Source organism: Alternaria dauci, chromosome 1 (assembly GCF_042100115.1).
Source record: "Alternaria dauci strain A2016 chromosome 1, whole genome shotgun sequence".
Classification (NCBI taxonomy): domain Eukaryota; kingdom Fungi; phylum Ascomycota; class Dothideomycetes; order Pleosporales; family Pleosporaceae; genus Alternaria; species Alternaria dauci.
Window position 1 is genome coordinate 4,855,046 of NC_091272.1, and position 17,959 is coordinate 4,873,004.

Here is a 17,959-nt window from a genome sequence, read left to right on the forward strand (position 1 = left end):
TCGCTCTCACTTCACGCACCACAGTCGCTTTCATCAACGTTTTGCCGTCAAAATGCATTCCTAGGCCAGCATATGTACACTATGTATGATACATCGAGTAGTTCGTATTTGATCTGATATAATCGCGCAACATGCGCAGTTCCCCAGTGTGCCGGCTGTAGGATTAAATGTCCGGAGGTTTGCTTCCTACAGGTATGTATGAAGATGCCAGCTCTCCGAATCCCAATAGTCATATGGTATGTACTCCATATACGAACGTCTCTCATTTCATCATCTCGTTCGTCAATCGTCATCACGGTCTAGTGTTGTACTCTGTTTGCTCTTGCCTTCACTTCAGATTTGCTCCTCTGTCATCGCTCTTCACATCGCAAATGTCTGAGCGAACCTCTTCAGCTTGCATTTTACCCCTCGTTGTAGCGCTGCTCGCTGCTGACTGAGCTGTCGTTGTGTAGGATTCATGCCATCGATGCAGCCAAAGGAAGAGGTGGTGAGGACGGACTGGGGGCGAGAACGGTAGGACGGCGGAAGTGGCCCAGAATTGTACGTCGGTGCATCAGACAAATCGCCCATGGAGTCTTCACGGGTGAGACTAGGAGCTGCCGTTGATGGCCGAGTGCTGTCTGCGCTTCGTGCTGTACGCATGAATATGGCGTTCACGCGCCGCTCAAAGACACTCTCAGGGTCGCCAAGTCGCATGCTTCCTGTTGTGCCCGTTCGTGTGGGCATCTCTTCCCGCGACTGTTGGTCGATCGACACAAGAGCACTGGCTCGCGTAGAGGAGTCTCGCGTAGAGGAGTCTCGTGTCGACGGTCGAATGGCGGGATGAAGAAAGGATCGAGATCGAGACATGAACATACGAGTGGGCGCTTCGTGGACATCCTCGTACGAGGCGGCCAAGAGTGGCATCGATGCGGATTGTCTGTTGTGCTTTTGACCTCCTTGGCGCAGAGATTTAGAGCGCAGAAGTGAAGGCATCTGGACCTGCATCTTCCTCTTCGCGCAACGACGGAATCCTTTTCCTTGCTGACTGGTGGCTGTCGATGGCCTGGCAATTCCGAGCACTCTAGTCAACGGAATGGCATGCTGCGCCATGGCTGAATCCTTGAAACTAAAACCGGTCGCCGCCCTCCAGTAAGAAAGTCCTCCCATCAGAGGAGGCGAGGGCGTATTGACGCTGGCATCCAGCCAAGCATTAACATCCCGCATGATGCCTGAATTTGGTCTTGCTGTACGAATTGGTGGTAAAACTGGCGCACGAGGCGAAACTCGCTCGACGCCCGCCGAAATCCGTGGAACTGTTGGCGCGTCCTCGAAACTTGGCGCAGCCTCTGTTGAAGGTGCTGTACGGGGCCGTTCGAGGGAGTTTTTTCGCCGCATCTCGATTGCTTCCCCACCGCCCTTCGGTGTTTGGCGTGATGTCACTTTGTCCAGATGTCGCCGCAACCACTTCTTCGCTGTTCCATGCTTGCTATTAGCTGTGGTAATCGTCTGTTCCGTAGTTGGTGCCATCATGTTGTGTGATTATAGAGGAGCTGCTGCGAGAATTCGTACGGGGAGGGATGCACGGCGGTAACAGTAATGTGGAGGAATTGAAGGTGCAGATGCAATAATCACATCATAACGTTTTAGGTGAGTACCCTGGGTGCGGAAGGTGCGGACGAGCTGCCATGGAATAACAGGAACGTCATAGAATCAATGGGGAAAGTACGTTCGTCGAACTGCTCAACTGACAGCCACTTGAGATGGCCAGGCAGGCACGTCTTGGAATCTCCATCTGTGAGATTCATGAAAGCTCAGGCAGTTGTGACTGACGCTGATTGTACGGAAGTGGCCACACGACGAATCGACCGTGTCTACGCTCCTAGTAGTCGAAATCCTCAAACACCACTTTCTGCCCTTCCAGCCATCCTGTAACTTCTTTCCTCATCCCCTTTGCGGCACACACATACCATGTATCAGCCTGCATTCCCTGTATATCACTCTTCTTCATTCTCCCTTCCACAACTTCAGCCTCAGCTTTCACCTGATCCGTCATTCTAGTCGAATGCTCGTCTACACCACCGCCTGTCAAATACACCGTCGTACACGCCCCCAGCCCATGATGCCGTCGAAATGTATCATACACAAACCCCACATCCTCTCTCCGTACCGCCCAAAGCAACTTGAATCCTCCAGCCTCCAGATCCAGCCCACCAATCTGTCCAAGCAATGGCGTAATACCTACTCCTCCAGCCACAAATACCGCTTTACCCTCTTCGACCATTTCAATCTTGAATTCACCTCCTACCCCCAGGACACCTATTTCCAACCCTGCCCGCTCATTCTGCTGGGAGAGGAACCGTGTAACAGTACCAACGTTCCGTATGGTCATCTCAAACTCACTTTCCTTCTCATGGTCTTTGCTAGGCGTAGAGGAAATGGTAAACGTTCTCACGAAATCATCGTTCAGACTCCCAGGATCATCATCGCGCATGTGATCGTATCCAATGTCTAACTCTTTGCTAAAATCCAGAGCGATCCATTGTCCAGGTTGGTATGTTATCCCATCTTTCACAGTGAAGGTAAAACGAGCGATACTGGGCGTGAGTACCTCTTTCTTGGTCAAGGAAGCCGTGGTGTGGGAGACGGATAGCGTGCCGCGTATGTTCCCTTCAGACGCCAGAGTGCGGACGAGCGGGTTATAAGGGCTGGGTGTCTTCTTCGAGCCACGGAACGGCAGACCGTTGGTTACGAATCGGCATTCTGAGATGGTTATTTTCACGGCCAGATTACTACCTGGCAATAGAGAAGCTGCATCTGCACCAGCGAGGATGTCAGTTGTGCCGGTCAGGTAAAGTACGTCTCCTGTGTCGTGGTCGGGAAACACGACGCCAATCTTGGGGTTGAGCATGAGATTGCCAAGGGATTGATACAGCCGGTTTCCAGAGTATTCGGGGTAGACGAGGGTACTTGAGTCTATCATTCGGACGAATCCTGCTGGCCCACCGCGGTGGTTGACATCCATGTCATCCTCAGTTGATGTGGATAAGAAGAACATGTCGGATTTGGCAACGAGTTCCTTCCCTTCTTCTGGTAGCGCTGAGGATTGCGATACTAGTTTTGCGTTCACAAGTGCTGGGCGTATCTCGTATTGATTGAGGTACTTGGGACAATTTCCTAGGCTTTGTTCTATCCTTGTGACGAGTTGAATTTGTTCTTGTTTCCTGTCTGCCTCCCCTTCAATCTCAACGTCGACGTCCCTTCTTGTTCCTGCTACCATACGTCCAGCTGTTTTGACTCTTTTCCTCGTCATCAGGTCGATAGCTAAACCTGCTACTAGCTTTCCACCGTCTTTTGCATGAGTCATTTCGCCCTTCTCACCTTCGCCTAATAGTGCTTGTACGACCGGATCGTTCGTGCCGTCTACGAGCGTCCGCGTGCCGATGAAGCCTCCACCAAGGGGTTCGGAGAAACCAGGCTCGCCACCCCATAGTGTCACCCATGGTCTGGATTGTGCATCTAGTGTCCCAAAGGCGAGTAGAGGAGCGCGTTGGAACATGAAACTGGCTTGTGGCGTGAGCATAGCCGATGTTGGGTTATCTTGAGGTGGAACGCGGAGCAGGCGATGCATCCTTTCTTCGCCCTCATTCCAGGGCATCCCTATAGAGAACGCCATCTCGTGAAACAGTGTGTTTGATGCAGCAATGACTGGTATGAGTTGTTGATCAAGTGTCGAGAGTCTTCCGGTCCAGCTCTGTATGATATAGCTCCAGTGGAGGGTGACTCCTGCATGTCATCTTCTACATAAGCCGCGAAGCCATCGTCAGTGTTGCCATCGGCATTGGATCTGGTAAGCAAGTTGCTGCAATGCGCGGCCGGCTTGTGGGGTGTCATCTACAGGGCGCACTGGCGGCCGTGCTACGGCAATGTGTCAGCATCGGCAACATTTCAAATGTTGTCATCTGGTCTGGCCCTAAACTGCGGGGGAAGGAGCACTAGTCTAAATGGGTGAGGAAGGCGTTCAGCTGAGAACCGGCGCTAGTTATGGATTACTCTAACGTCAAACGCCATATTGTATGCAGACAAGACCATAATGTGTGAAGACGAGATCCGGCTTCAATTCTCGGGTCGCATCGATTCTCTAATAATACAGCATCTACTTATGCTCACCAATGATCATCTCTGCCGCCTTCTCGGCGATTCCATACACAAGCGTCTGCAGATGCGCACTCGGCAAAAGGGGAATGATGCTCGCATCCACTACCCTCAACCCCTTGATACCGTAAACCTTCAACTCTGGATCCACCACGCCGCCAGCGTTCTCTGGAAGCAGCGCAGCAGTACCAACAGGGTGATAGATACTCAACGTGTTCGCCAGCGCATACCTCTGCCAGTCCCCGTCAGTCTGTACCGCATTGCCCGGCTCATACTCTTCGGTCCATACTTCCCTCATGGGCTTCGTAGAGGCGATCTTACGCAGATATTTGGCGAGATTTTTAGCAGCAGCGAGATCGTAGGGATGAGATAGGTAGTTAGGGTTGATAAGGGGCTTATCGCTGATGTTCCGGGAGCTGATGTGTACGTTACCCTTGCTGAGAGGGTGTTGCACAACGCCGATCAGTGTGAATGTACCGATACCGAATTGCGAGGAGTTGGCAGCAGGGTAGCCTTTGAGGCCAGTGTAACCGTCTGAGAAGATGACCTCTAGTTGGGGCACCTTGTTTCTCAAAGCGGGAGAGAAGTATGACTTCTTCAACTTATCAGCTGCTGAGATCAAGTTCGTGTCATTGTCGACGAGTGCGCGGAGCTGAGAGGCAGTTTCGTTACTGACAATGCCCCAAGGGAAGTATGCATAGCCGCTGGCTGTGTAATCGTAGAGCGACTCGCGGTCTGCGTTGTACAAAGCCAGTTCAGCAGCCGCACGGGTGGCGTTCCTGAGGACGTCAAAGGAAGGGTATTCGGGCTTCAATTGATAGGAGGCTTGTATGCGGATGTGATCTTGGAGGTTCTCGCCCACATATGGCAAGTGCTTGACAACGGGGATGCTGAGTTTCTCAAGGAGTGATGCGTTTCCGATGCCGGAGAGTTCGAGAAGACCGGGAGTTTGGAAGGAACCAGCGGAGAGAATGACTTCCCGCCGCGCGGTGATTGTAGTACCATCTTGTAGGGTAACTCCCGTGGCAGTTGTGCCCTTGAAGTTGATCTTAGCCACACGGGTATCCAGCTTCAAGGCCAGATTGTCTTTGGCGAGTTTAAGATACTCTGGGGCGTAGGAGCGAGTGTAATTTGGGCTGACATTACTAGGTTGAGTGGAGACGCCGATGGGATTACCATTCAGACTCTCTCTGTTCGTCGCCAATCCGAGAACGTTCATGGTAGGATACCATGTGGACTGATGTCGTGGGAAGATTCTGTTGATGAGTGTGGCGATAGGCCCCGTTGTGCCGACTCCTTCGGTGCCATATGCGGGCGACGGGAGGAAAGTCTCACACTTCAACATTGCGGCATAGAGGCTCTTCCAGTTCCATCCTTCGTTGCCGAGCTGCTTTTCCCAGGCGTCGAGTTCGTATTCGGAAGTCCTGTCCCATGTCATAAGATTGAGCGCAGAGCTACCTCCAAGGACCTTGCCGCGATTTTGCGCGAAGACGCGGTTGTTGGCATTGGCTTGTGCAATGGTGGTCAAATTCCAGTCGTATTTCCCCGCTAGTGTTGATCCTTTTCTTCCCGGCACGAAAATCCCAGGCTCCTGACGGCCATCAGGTCCAGCTTCTATGACGAGGACGCTGAGATCTGGAAGGCCGAGACTGATGCGCGAAGCAACGGCGAGACCTGCAGTTCCGCCTCCAATGACTATCTACATAGCTTGTCAGATTACCACTAGAGCTAGAATATGAACTCCTGGTTTCTAAAGGCAACTTACAAAATCATAAGAGCTGGAATTGCCGGGTAGACCTTCCTCTCGCCCGATGACTGATGCGCTGCCATAGCCTGCCAGCACAGACACAAGTAACGCGGAAGGATATGCCTTCATGATGTTGCCGTGAAGAGAAGCAGCGTGTTCTCTAGATGTCTGTACGGTCACCGAAAGACGCAGAGTCTCGTAAAAGCCCGTTCTCGAGCACACCAGCTTGATATAAATTGCGTGTCAGCGCCACCGAGCTACGAAACGGATGCTAGTGATATGCAGAGCCGAATCCGAAATCCAAGGTTCCGTATGCAAGAGCGGCCTGGATTCGTTTATTGTTATTATCCGATGCGAGACAGGACAAGGTACCGGCAAAACATCCACTTTTGGCTGCGCAATTACGCCTGACTACCGGGTATAGCAGACAACTAATCCGGATGCCTGGTTACAACTTTCTTTCGACCTTTGATCTCTCCCATAGTCGCGCTTTCGTGGAAGTGCAATGTCAGCGTGCACCTAGCAAAGAGCCATCGGTGTGTGAGATCTGAACGCGCCCATGAAGTCCACTCAAATTTTAGAATCTTCCTCGGATGCTCTGCCGCAGTGTGGACCCGGGAGACAATGAGCGGGAGCTAAGAGCCTTTTGCATGACAGCACAGAACGCGCGAGTCGCATTGCGCTTCATCGGTCCTATATAGTAGTGGCCATGATAATGTGTGCAAAGCTCTTGCTCGCAAGCTTCAGGCGTACCGCCAAGGCTATCTCGCAACTGGTCTAGATGCGCGTACACGGCAGAGCTACGGATGGAAGAGAGATAGATATGGACGAGTGAGGTATTGGTGAATGAGGATCAGCCACCCTAGAAAGGTGCAAGTGGACATCCGCGCTAGTCAGCGTCTTGTCCCTCTATCAGCAGGTATGACATCGCAATCTCCAAATTAAAATCTTCCCACTTCTAGCTGCAAATCAATCTTCAGTCGTGGTGAACACACCTTGACAATATGCCTTCTTTCGTGAGGTATTATCTCGGCGCGATGAAAACAATACGAGAGAGCTGGCCTGGCGTGGCCAGGGTGCCAGACCAGCTGGACCCCTAATTTAGTCCTTCTCCGCGTCTCAAGCTTCGCAAAAGCGGATGTTGACCAACGGCCAACATCCCCATTATCATCTACCATACTGAATCTCGTTTGTAAGATATTTGGATTCCTACCGTCGCGCATTCGACCCAACCATGGCAATGCGCAAGAACCGGGTGAAGCCTACAGCATACCCATTCCTGCCTTTCCATGTCATACGATGCGCCCAACTACTGTCTTCGCTCGTAGTAGCGAGCATCATGTTTTATTTCCTGCGTGAACTATCGCGTGATGGGTATAGGTTACCCTGGACGTTCATTTTGGCAAGTATTTCTACCGCATACAGCATCGCAATGCTAACATTTGCCGTAGCTGATGACAGTTTCCCTCCTAACTCTCACCGCGCTCACCTTCACAATCTTCCTCTATATTCGTCATGGACTATCCGCGTCCCTCAACCTTACCCTTAACGCCCTCCTCGCACTTCTCTGGACAGTATCCTTTGCTCTACTAGCATGGTGGTCCTCAGGCACATTGGCACATGTATGTGATGAGAAGAATTGGGAGTCGGAGGCAGGCATAAGCGTGTGCAGGATGTACAAGGCGCTGTTCAGTTTTGCGTTGCTGGGCTTTGTGGCGACAGCACTGGCGTTGGGGTTGGATATCAGGGTCATGAGAGGCGCGAGGAGGAGGGGCGTCTTCCAGCAACTGGATGTGCTAGATGGTGGAAATGGGAAAAGAGATGGTGAAGTGGGAGAGGAGGATATCAACCCGAACCCAGTCGCGGCACGAGCGCAACATGCGAGGGCAGGGGACGGGTATGCGCTGCCGGAAGAGCAGTTTGAGTATGACGATATTGGATATCAAGGCGCAGCAGGGCAGGTCGGGCAAAGTAGGATATGAAGAGCAGGAGAAGGCAATAATATAAGAATCATTAACACACTATCTTGAACGCTGCCCAATGCTGGCATGATGCCGGGTATCAAGAAATCTAGAAAATGTCGCCCATGATGGCGTCCCTCCCATTCATGGCTGCAGCCGCGGCATGCTCTGTGCCAATGTCCGCATCCATGGACATTGAGGGAGCCTCGCGCGCAGTGATTTCGTCCTCAACAAACACACCGAGGCCACCAAAAGCTTCGCGCAATGTCCGACTGCAGTAGTCTTGTAGACTGTGTCCTCCTACCAAATGTGCCGGATCCTTCTTCATACGTGCGTACCAGTCGACATCGTAGTTGTCCTGAAGTACGTAGTATTGTGGCGCGATGACATAACCGCCGAATGGGTCGAAAGGTGCTTCTACGGGTGGCGCGACGCGCTTCTTGAGTCCGCGGATTACGAAGCCCGAGTCGACATCATCCTTGAGCGCGGGACCTTTACGAGCAGCGGCTTCTTGTTCTGCCTTTTGGAGAGCCTCGAATTTCCTCAGTTTTGCCCAGGTCGCGTCCACGTCGATATTGAGGATGAGATTCCAGTTGATCTCTTCGACCTGCTCGAGGTAATCGTTGTAGTCTCGAAGCGTCTCGAAATCGTCTTCTGTTTTGTTCATGCTATGTGAACGTTAGCTACGCCTCAAAAGGGTCGACTGGACGCACTTACATCTTCATGACCTTCTTCCTGAGATCGACCTCTCGCTCCACCTTCAGATCCTCGAAAGTTGCCCTCCGGAAGTTCCTGTAAGCCAGCGTCTTTGCGCATCCTGCAACAGGACATATACTATTGCCTTTACCAAACAGTCGCTCTACGCAGGTATCGCACATCTTATGGTAACATATTGGGTTGATCTTGAACTGCATGTTCGAGTTGAGAAACCGCGACGACCTGCATACGGGGCACGAGTCTGAGACATCGTCAGCAAGAGGAATGGAACGAGGCGACGGCTGCAAAGACAAGCTGTAGAGGGTTTTGGAGAGAGACGCACCGCCATCTTGCTGCTTGGACGCGTCGGCGCCGCGCGATTTGGACATGGCGGAGGTTGTGGCGGAGACAGGTCTCGAGGCTTGACGGATATGGGACCTCGGGAAGCGAAAGGATGCTGCTGACTCAGCGTGTAGAAGTCGCTGGTCGGGTTATGAGATTGGGAGCATGACCGGATAGCTATGAGTCTATACGAAGCGATGGTATTGATAATATTGAGGTCCAAGCACTCCCTCTGTCTGACAAACGGCGGACCGGCGATCTGTATGCAGACGTAGCATGGTTTCCTTTGTGGGGCCAGCCGCCAAGACCGGCGCTTTTTCTTGTACACAAAATTCCTGCACCTTTCCTTCCTCTCTCGCACTCTCCCCCCCACCACATCAACAAAATGGCAGCCTCGACCCAGAGCGCTCTAGAGGAGCTCGAGCGCAGTCGTGCGCAGCTACAGCAAAATGTCGATAAGCTGCGCAAGGCACTCTCCCACTGGACGACCTGGGAGGCTGAGTATGAGACGCTGAAAGAAGAGATACAAGAAGCCGGCGATCCCTCGCCCTCGCAGATACGTGAGATGGTACGCGGCCTCGAACTTACCCTGCTGGACCAGAAGGAAGTCGAGGAGCTGCTCTGCAAGAACTCGCCGTCGGAACGCACTGCTAACCAAGTTATTGACATGATCTCTAGACGCATTGACTATGTTCGGACGAGTAGTGCTACTATCGAGAAGAATCTTGATACTGCCGAGAAGAAGCTTGCCGGTGTCGACGTCCTCCTGGAGCCAGGCATGGACAACGAAGAAGGCGAGCCGATGATGGACATTGAAGAAGAACTGGATGACGAGGGCAACGAAGTCTCGAGCTCTGTCAACCAGACGGGCAAGGCTGCGGCTGAGCTTGTTGAGGTGCTGCGCAAGGCTGGCATCCAAAAAGCTGAGCTGGAGAAGAAGAATGCGCAAGAAAAGGCGCAAGATACACTGTCCACATCTTCACCGGCTTCACATACTGTTTCGCATTCGAAATCTTCACCACCATCCTCCGAATCCACGGCTGCCATGACCGACAATCAAGCTTCAGAGCCAGCGTCTGGGAAGAAGTCTGTGTCTTTCGCCGAAGTTGTCGACGTCGAACCGGCTCCGAAAGCGATACAAGACACTGACGAAGATGAGGCTGCGAAGGTCGCCTCACTGCTCTTCCCAGAAGGCACGCGTGCTATCGACCTCGAACAGGACGATGTGGACTTGTCCAATGCTATCATCCCGAGCGATAAGACTCCAGAGGAAGCCGAGCTGAGGAGGCAGATGCTGCAATACGGCATGTCAGAAATCGGACAGATTGTCGCCGAACTCGATCTGGATCAGCCTACCGCGTCATACTCGGACGATGAGGATGACGACGATTATGGCGACTACGATACCGAGGATGAAGAAGAGGAAGACGAGTACGGTCGCAGCACTAAGCCAGTCATCACCGAAGAATATCGAAAGCAGATGATGGAGCTCGAAAAGAAGTTGGGCGCTCGTATGCTCGAGAACGTGGGACCTGAGCCGGAAAAGCAATCCCTCGAAGAACACATCGGAGACATTCGCACAATGCGTGTGAAGAGTGACGATCAGTTTGACGAATCTTTGGGCTCTTCCTTGGCATCGTCTGCTACCGGCGCGGCCAAGGAGCTAAAGAAGAAGGGAGTGCGCTTTGCTGATAACCTGGACATCTCCGAGGCACCGAAACCGGTACAGCAACCGGCTCGAGCTGCCCAGCCAGCAGTGAAGTCGACTCCAACCATTTCCGACACCATTGTCGAGCGGTCTGCAGTTCCTGTAGCGCCAGTGGAGCCTCCCAAGCCTACCAAAGTATCCAAGTTCAAGAGTGCCCGTGCTGCAGCAAACACTCCTCCTCAGATGCTGCCGACCCCTCCTGTACCAGACCCACCACCTGTGCCAAGTGGGCCTGTTGGACGAACAATAGCCAACACTATAACCGAGCACGCTCCCTTGCCATCTGAACCTCAGGCTCCTGATGAGTTTGATCCAGTTCTTCTGAATCGCGAAATTCAAGCAGAGTACCACAAAGCGTGCAATCGGTTCATCCAGCGACAGGGTGGTTTCAAGGCGACCGAAGAAGACGAAGAAAGCCCGATTGTCGAAGAACGAGATGGCAAAACGAAGAAGGTGAGCCGTTTCATGGCGGCCAGACTCAAGGCCGAGGGTATGTAACATGTCCGCATAACGTCGCCACTACGTTTCTATCGTCCCCTTTCTTCTTGACGTGTCGTATTCTTATCACGTAGCCCTCTTGAGGGTTACGCCTGCGCATTCTCACAGTGCAGGGCAAAGCTGAAAGATGCTTTGCCAACGGAACAATCCATGTCCGTGACAGATACTATCCCATGTATCATGAATCACATTACATTCGTTCCAAGATCGAAACAAGCGGTACCACTAGACTCGCCGGGCCAAAAACTATGCCTACTCGAGGTTCATATGCTCCGTACATATATAGCATAAACGCCATTACTGGCATGAATGAATCGAACATGTTGAAATTTGAGGCTTTTGGTGTTTTTGCACGGATGAATACATGGAAGCGACAATGTTTATGTTGAGTGATGGCTGTCGCCGACGATGCAAGTGGGGGTGCAGGAGGCATCTCGGATCGCTTCAGACGAAGAGGCTGGCAAACCACCGTCGTAGCCTTAGTACGTCAGAGGCCATGGCGGGGTGCGGATGGTGGGGTCACCTCCTGGCGGCCGACGTGGAAATTTTTGGTCAACGCCGCCTGCCACCATGACTTCCGACTCGAGCTCCTCCACGCACTCCGATTCGCCGCCTGCCGCTCTCCATGTGTCGTCGCCCTTTGTAGACTCGACCAAAGACTCTGCCCACCTCGCCTTTGCACCCATCGCGCTGGCGCAATACCACAACGTTGCCGAAAAACTGGCCTCCAACAACCTCTACCGCATCCTCCGCGCACCAGGACCCATCCGTGTATGGGTCTACCGCTCGCTCCTCGCCGAAAATCAACTGTGGAATGACTGGGACCGCCGCTCGCCATCACACCCTGACTTGAATACGGAGACGACCGACGGCATGGCTGAAGGCAGCATCAACGACACGGAAAGCATGGGAGACTCTGAGCGCCCTGACAGTTCAAGCGGGATACGTGCGCGGCCCTATCTCACCCGACTTCGCCTCGCGCTCGCGCCCTATACCGTGCATTTCCACAACCCAGGCTATGTCAGGGACGATACACTGCGTATGCTGGAGCGCGACGTGGTCAAGAAGACACTGGAGGAGTCGCGCAAAAGCCTGGAACTGCGCGAAGAACTCGGCCTCTCGTGGGAGTTCTGGGACGATCTTGCGGGCGTGCTGAAAGCCGCTATACCCTCGCTTGAGCGGCGATGCTTCGCGGCGCCGGATCCTGCCGCGCCAGAGTACGAAGGCCTGTCGGGCCCGTTGATCGCAAGCTATTCGCCGAGTCTGCTGAGGGACCTGGAAAGACTGAACCAGCTTGTGTGTATAGCCCGGAACGTGCAGGTGCACGGAGAGAAGGTGCAGAACCTGAGCGCAGACCGGCTGTTCGACAAGGACATTTTCGCACTGATCAATGTCTGTGTACGTGTCACCGCACGCGGCTACGACGGCGAGGCTGGAACTCAGGACGAAGACAAATGGCAGGGCGTCATCAATGCATACAAGAAGCTCCTCATCACCTGCTTGCAGTTCCTCAACAATCTCATCGCACGCAACGAGCAACGCAAGCTTATGCTCTGGATCGAGCTGTTTGACAGCCACCTCGACAATGAACTGCCCAACTTTGCCGATATGAAGTACAAGATGGACGAATTCCCTCAAGATCAAGGTCCGCCACCTGAAGAACAACCGTTACCAACAAATGCAGCGCGTAGCTTGGATACATTCAAGATTCCACAACAGCCTGCGTCCTCGCCCTTCCTACTCTACATTGGCGAAACGGGCAACGATGTCAAGAAGGCCCTGATACATCATGGTGTCAAAGCAGGCGCCAACGAAATCGCCGCCGAATGCAGGCGCAGGTGGCAGACGATGAGCGAGGAAGAGAAGAACGTAAGCTAAATTCACGCCACGACGTAGGTCTTTACTAATTCCTTCAGAAATGGAACATGCTGTACGCAGATGTAGTTGCCCGGTACCGCGACCAGATCACCCAGTCCAGCACATATCGCAAAGTTGTAGACCAACATGCCAAGAACGAAGAGAGTGTACAGGCACTGGCAAAGAGCATCAACCAACTTCAAGTCGAGGTCGACAGGATGCGTTCCTCCATCACCGCTCTTCCTGGCGACAAATCTGGCCGCGAGCAACACGCATCCCAACCAGCAGCGGAGAAGCAGTCCCCGAAACCAGCAATGGATGACTCGTTACTAGATCCTAGCATCAAACGGTCTCCCCCGGCAGGTGAGATCGATTTCCGTGTGACATACCCGCCATCCTTCGGTGCGGAGATCCTCCAAAATGGCAAAGAAGATCTGCTTAAGCGCCTGGAGCCAGATCCCGACCGTCCATCAGGGCTAATCAGTGACGTAGCGTCTCCCACTTCTCCTCCGCCAGAGGATGACGATGACAATGATGACGACTACGATGACATACCTGGTGATGAAGGCCGAGGCTTGCTCACAGATGTTCCACTAATTCTGGGGCCTACCGAGATCGAAGTCCTACCTATGATAATCATGGCGGGCATTGTTGAGCCAACGGAGGGACAGCCTGGCTACCACTCGGATCCGACTATCTTCAGCAGCGTGAGGAGCATGCATGGTGTTCGATGCCATTTGCTCCTTGCGCAGGACAATGGCCGGAACCTGCTCAGGGAGCTGTTGATTTTCGTTGCAGCGTGGGATCTACGCGAGGAAGAGTTATACTTTAAATTCATGGTCAAGATTATGGAAGCTATTCTTGCAAATCAACTACTGCCATTTGCTTACCATGCCTTTAGAGAGTCCGAGTAAGTACATCTATCCAAAAGGTAGAACCAAGCTCACACTGTGATAGATCGAAAGACATCATCTCTCCGGCCCAGGCAGTCATCATGAAGCTTCTTACCAATATCTTCCGCGCGAGACAAGCCCGTGCACAACCTACGAAGGGTCACCTCAAAGCGAACCATCCGCAAGTGGACCAAGGCGATGTCCACATGGTCAACTTTCTTCTCACCGAGTTCCGTCGTCATATCGTTCCTCAAACGTGCGCTCTCATCTTCCTGCAAGGCCAAATTCGTGCAGGGCATGCCCAGCCAGAAGACTTTCCTCTGAATCTCTGGGATATGGAACGCATGTATGAGGGCGTCTATCAATACCTAGAATTCTTTGCCATTCTCACTGAGCATGAGACGTGGAAGAGAATGTTGAGCAATTGGGAAATCTCTCACGAGCTGGTAACTCTACTGAAAGAGTTAGATGCAGCGATACCTAAGGGTCAGCTATCACCACCACCTCTGAGGAACGTTCAGCATGCACCACCGCCTCCAGCACCAGTAGAGGTGGATGTTCATTCGCCACAGCAGCAACAACAGCAACCGCCGCAGCCGCAGCCAGTCGCTGTTGAGCGGCCGTATGACACTTCAGCTGCCACTGCTGAATCATACATACCCCCACCTACCTCACCGTCACCTCGACCATATATAGACGAAGCGGCCGATGAACCCTCCGACTTTGAATGGCGCAATCTTAAGAAGCTTGCAGTTCTCGTCCTCAGCTCTCTAGTATGGAAAAACAAACATGTCCAAGATCAGATCCGCCCCCTCGGCGGTATCGAAGCAGTCCTCAACTGCTGCTCCTACGACGAGCATAATCCATACATCCGAGAACACGCCATAATGTGTCTACGTTTCCTCATGGAAGGCAACAAGGAGAACCAAGACCGCATCCACGCCCTGGAAAAGGTCAACCAAGATCCCAACGCCAAAACAAAAGAAACCTCAAGTTCAAACCCGAATCCGGCTGCCCCAGGCGAGAGCAGTGGTAGTAGCGAGAATAGTGGTGGTAGCGGCAGCGGCAGCGGCATCAGATCACCCGTCAACGTCCGTGTGCCCGACGAAGTGCTCGACCAACAAGGGTACGAAACCTACATGGATAAACAAGGCCAGGTGATGTTGCGCAAACGTCAACCTCAGTCTTCGCCTGCGCACCAGAGTCAGAACCAGCCACTAACGTCTCGCTCAGATATCGGGGGCACTAGCAACAACGGCAAGGGTAAAGGCAAGAGCGACCTTGCTACTACTGCTGCGTTGGGCGAGATGGCGAAGATGAGCGGTGGGCTGAGGGATCCTAAGGCGCTGGAGGATATGGTGCAACAGGTTATGCGTGGTTTGCCTAGGGTTCAAGGCTTGAGGGGGGATGAGGAGAGGGCGGTAGAGGTTGAGGAGGCCTTGAAGAAGTTGGACAAGGGGTTTGATGGGGGCTCGTAACTTTGATGAGGCTTATGCTATGAAGTTGGATTGTGGATTATAGTGTATTCACTGGTCGGGGTTTTTTTTCTTATAGATTATTTCTGTCTTGGAGGCTGTTCGCCATTGTCTAGAACTGGAAGCCAAGGGAAGCCTTGTCCTAATACAATCACCAACTTATACAGGTTTGTTTTTCACAATACGTGTTCAGCTGCTCAGGCTTGTCGGATGCAAGGTAGGTCCAAGGCCATATTACTAGTACGGATGTGTCCAGTGCAGGTGCAGGCTGGGGTTGCGACATGCTAATAAGAGAAATACAAGCCTTGAAATTTGTGCAGCTTAATTGAGAGTCCTGAGCAGGACGCTGTACCTGTAAGTTGTTATTGCCACTCCGTCATGCCTGCAACACTCGGCTCCCGGGTTATTCCCGCCCAGTTCGGTAAACCTCCGCTCGCTCGCTCAACCTGCATCTTACCCATCCCCACACTTATCAACATCCGTCGCGTCGGATACCATCCGATGATAGCGACCGGCTTACGAGAAAGAAGAACCGGCAAATACCCGATGCAAAGATAACGGGTCGGCGCAGCGCGTATCTCCGTGCGGCTCGTTCACCGCTGCATGTAGCAGGTACCAAGCCCCGACTTACTACTCAGACCGCGAGGCAGTGGAGACGGTTGTGGGGTCAACATCGATACGAGTACAGTGCCGTTACAAGGTTGTACGGCCGACTTCGGAACTATGTGCAGGCATCAAATGTCGTTATATACAATTGCGTGATGGCTTTGCTTGATGTGACTTCGTTGTTGTGCAAACGCGTCGTGTCAATTTTACTTTCCTACATTGACGCCATCATGGGTCAACACAATATGGCTCAGCGCCTCCTTACCACGGTCACACTGCTCACCAGCCTGTCTGGCGTCTCGGCTTCATACAACACATCCGAAGTCACGCTGCCCGGCTATGGCACTTTTCTCGGCACGACGATCTCACAGACTCTGACCAAGAAACCTTTGCCGCGCGCGGTAGACGCATGGCTCGGGATTGATTACGCCTCTCAGCCTGTTGGAGAAGGCAGGTTCGCGCCCGTTGGAGCGCCAGAGCCGTTTGATGGTGTTAAGAATGCATCGAGCTATGGATACTCGTGTTACCAGGATCCATTGGATATTACGTATGAGATGGATGAGGCGTGTTTGAGCATGAACGTCTTCCGACCGCAGGGTGTTGGCGCGCACGATAAATTGCCCGTGCTGATCTGGATACACGGAGTGAGTTTGTCAGAAGCGCTGATTACGTGCTGCATTTGCTAACTCGACTCTCAAGGGTGGTTTCGTTGCTGGTAGTGCTAGGAGTTTCGACGGCCCAAGTTTCGTGGCTAACTCCAAGGAGCCGCTAATCGTTGTCAACTTCAACTACAGAGTAAGCATGGTCATTGTTCTTGTGCGATGAAGTCTAACGTCGTCTAGGTAAATTCGTGGGGTTTCCTCCCTTCTCCAGTCTTTGAGCGCGAAGGACTCCTAAACCTCGGTCTTCGAGATCAGGAGACATTGTTCAAGTTCGTGCAAAAGTACATCTCAGCTTTTGGCGGCGACGCTTCTCGCGTCACCATCGGAGGTCGTTCAGCTGGTGCGCACTCGGTTGGGATCCATCTCTTCCACAACTACAACACCACCAAAGGCGCTGCACCACTCTTTTCCCAGGCTCTTCTTCAATCCGGCAGTGTAACCGCTCGGGCGTTCCCTGACTCGTCTTACCCGCTCTACCAACAGCAGTTTTCGCGATACCTGGGTCTTACAGGTTGCGGTGCTGTGGCCAACAGCACTGATACTGAAATCCTCAGCTGTCTGCGTTCTGTTCCCGCTGCTGCCATCCAAAATGCTAGCGCTCTGCTGTGGCGCGATTCCGAATATGCCATTGCATGGCCATTTCAACCCACCCGTGGCGGCCCCCTCCTGGAGCAAGCCGGCTCAATCTCTGGGATCAACGGCCAATTTTACCGCATCCCCACCATCACGACTAACGTCGTCGATGAAGCAAAGTACTATTCGCCCGGCGACATCGAGACCAACGAGGAGTTCCTCGCCTTCTTGAAGAACTTGATTCCCGGTCTCACACCCGAAGACCTCTCTGACATCGAGGAGCTATATCCCGACCCTACAGGATTGGACAGTGGGCCTTACGTCCATAGCCCAAATTCTACTCAGTACAACCGTATCTCTGCCGCCCTTACAGACTACATGTACGTTTGCGCTGGCCAAGAAACCGCTCTCCGCATGTCCGCTGCCGAAGCACCGGTGTACAAGATGGTCTTTGCTACCAACAACACGTTCCCCACCTGGAAGGGAATACCGCACACCGCAGACACAAAGTACACCTGGGCTGAGCCAGCCGGTGCTGGAGGTGTCCAGTACCCTGATGTTGGCAAGGAGTTATTGAATGCTTACTTCTCAGACTTTGTTGCGTTGGGCGATCCGAATGCCGGCAACAGGACAGGTGTGCCATACTGGCCGCAATATGCGGATCAGGGTGAGGGAAAGCCCGGGTTGCAGTTGAGGATGGAGGCTTTCGGGAACAGTAGAGTTGAAGGCGACGGGATTAGGAGGAAGCAGTGTGAGTGGTGGAGAGATGAGAGCAGGGCTGCTAGGCTTGAAAAGTAGATCATATCA

The 17,959-nt window shown here is 52.9% G+C and overlaps 7 protein-coding genes across 7 annotated transcripts; 4 read left to right on the forward strand and 3 right to left on the reverse strand.

Annotated features, from left to right (window-relative positions):
• Positions 1-2,318: 2,318 nt before the first annotated feature.
• Positions 2,319-3,562, reverse strand: ACET3X_001507 (uncharacterized protein; the record flags this gene model as incomplete). The annotated part of the gene is made up of 2 exons (XM_069446806.1): positions 2,319-2,326; positions 2,383-3,562. The coding sequence occupies 2 exons, from the start codon at positions 3,560-3,562 to the stop codon at positions 2,319-2,321; spliced, it is 1,188 nt and encodes a 395-aa protein (XP_069311749.1).
• Positions 3,563-4,135: 573 nt separating this feature from the next.
• On the reverse strand, positions 4,136-6,010 carry ACET3X_001508 (uncharacterized protein; the record flags this gene model as incomplete). Its single annotated transcript, XM_069446807.1, has 2 exons — positions 4,136-5,833; positions 5,900-6,010. 2 exons carry the CDS (start codon positions 6,008-6,010, stop codon positions 4,136-4,138), a joined length of 1,809 nt encoding a protein of 602 aa, XP_069311750.1.
• A 1,105-nt stretch (positions 6,011-7,115) lies between these two features.
• On the forward strand, positions 7,116-7,863 carry ACET3X_001509 (uncharacterized protein; the record flags this gene model as incomplete). Its single annotated transcript, XM_069446808.1, has 2 exons — positions 7,116-7,283; positions 7,333-7,863. 2 exons carry the CDS (start codon positions 7,116-7,118, stop codon positions 7,861-7,863), a joined length of 699 nt encoding a protein of 232 aa, XP_069311751.1.
• An 88-nt stretch (positions 7,864-7,951) lies between these two features.
• Positions 7,952-9,104, reverse strand: ACET3X_001510 (uncharacterized protein; the record flags this gene model as incomplete). The annotated part of the gene is made up of 3 exons (XM_069446809.1): positions 8,882-9,104; positions 8,560-8,800; positions 7,952-8,510 (listed from the first exon to the last, which is right to left on the reverse strand). The coding sequence occupies exons 1-3, from the start codon at positions 8,925-8,927 to the stop codon at positions 7,952-7,954; spliced, it is 846 nt and encodes a 281-aa protein (XP_069311752.1). The 5' UTR covers positions 8,928-9,104.
• A 161-nt stretch (positions 9,105-9,265) lies between these two features.
• ACET3X_001511 (uncharacterized protein) lies at positions 9,266-11,086 on the forward strand (the record flags this gene model as incomplete). The annotated part of the gene is made up of 1 exon (XM_069446811.1): positions 9,266-11,086. The coding sequence occupies one exon, from the start codon at positions 9,266-9,268 to the stop codon at positions 11,084-11,086; it is 1,821 nt and encodes a 606-aa protein (XP_069311753.1).
• Positions 11,087-11,656: 570 nt separating this feature from the next.
• ACET3X_001512 (uncharacterized protein) lies at positions 11,657-15,479 on the forward strand (the record flags this gene model as incomplete). Its single annotated transcript, XM_069446812.1, has 4 exons — positions 11,657-12,955; positions 13,003-13,853; positions 13,901-14,962; positions 15,070-15,479. 4 exons carry the CDS (start codon positions 11,657-11,659, stop codon positions 15,083-15,085), a joined length of 3,228 nt encoding a protein of 1,075 aa, XP_069311754.1. The 3' UTR covers positions 15,086-15,479.
• Positions 15,480-16,147: 668 nt separating this feature from the next.
• Positions 16,148-17,950, forward strand: ACET3X_001513 (uncharacterized protein; the record flags this gene model as incomplete). The annotated part of the gene is made up of 3 exons (XM_069446813.1): positions 16,148-16,561; positions 16,617-16,712; positions 16,760-17,950. 3 exons carry the CDS (start codon positions 16,148-16,150, stop codon positions 17,948-17,950), a joined length of 1,701 nt encoding a protein of 566 aa, XP_069311755.1.
• Between the last annotated feature and the right edge of the window lie 9 nt (positions 17,951-17,959).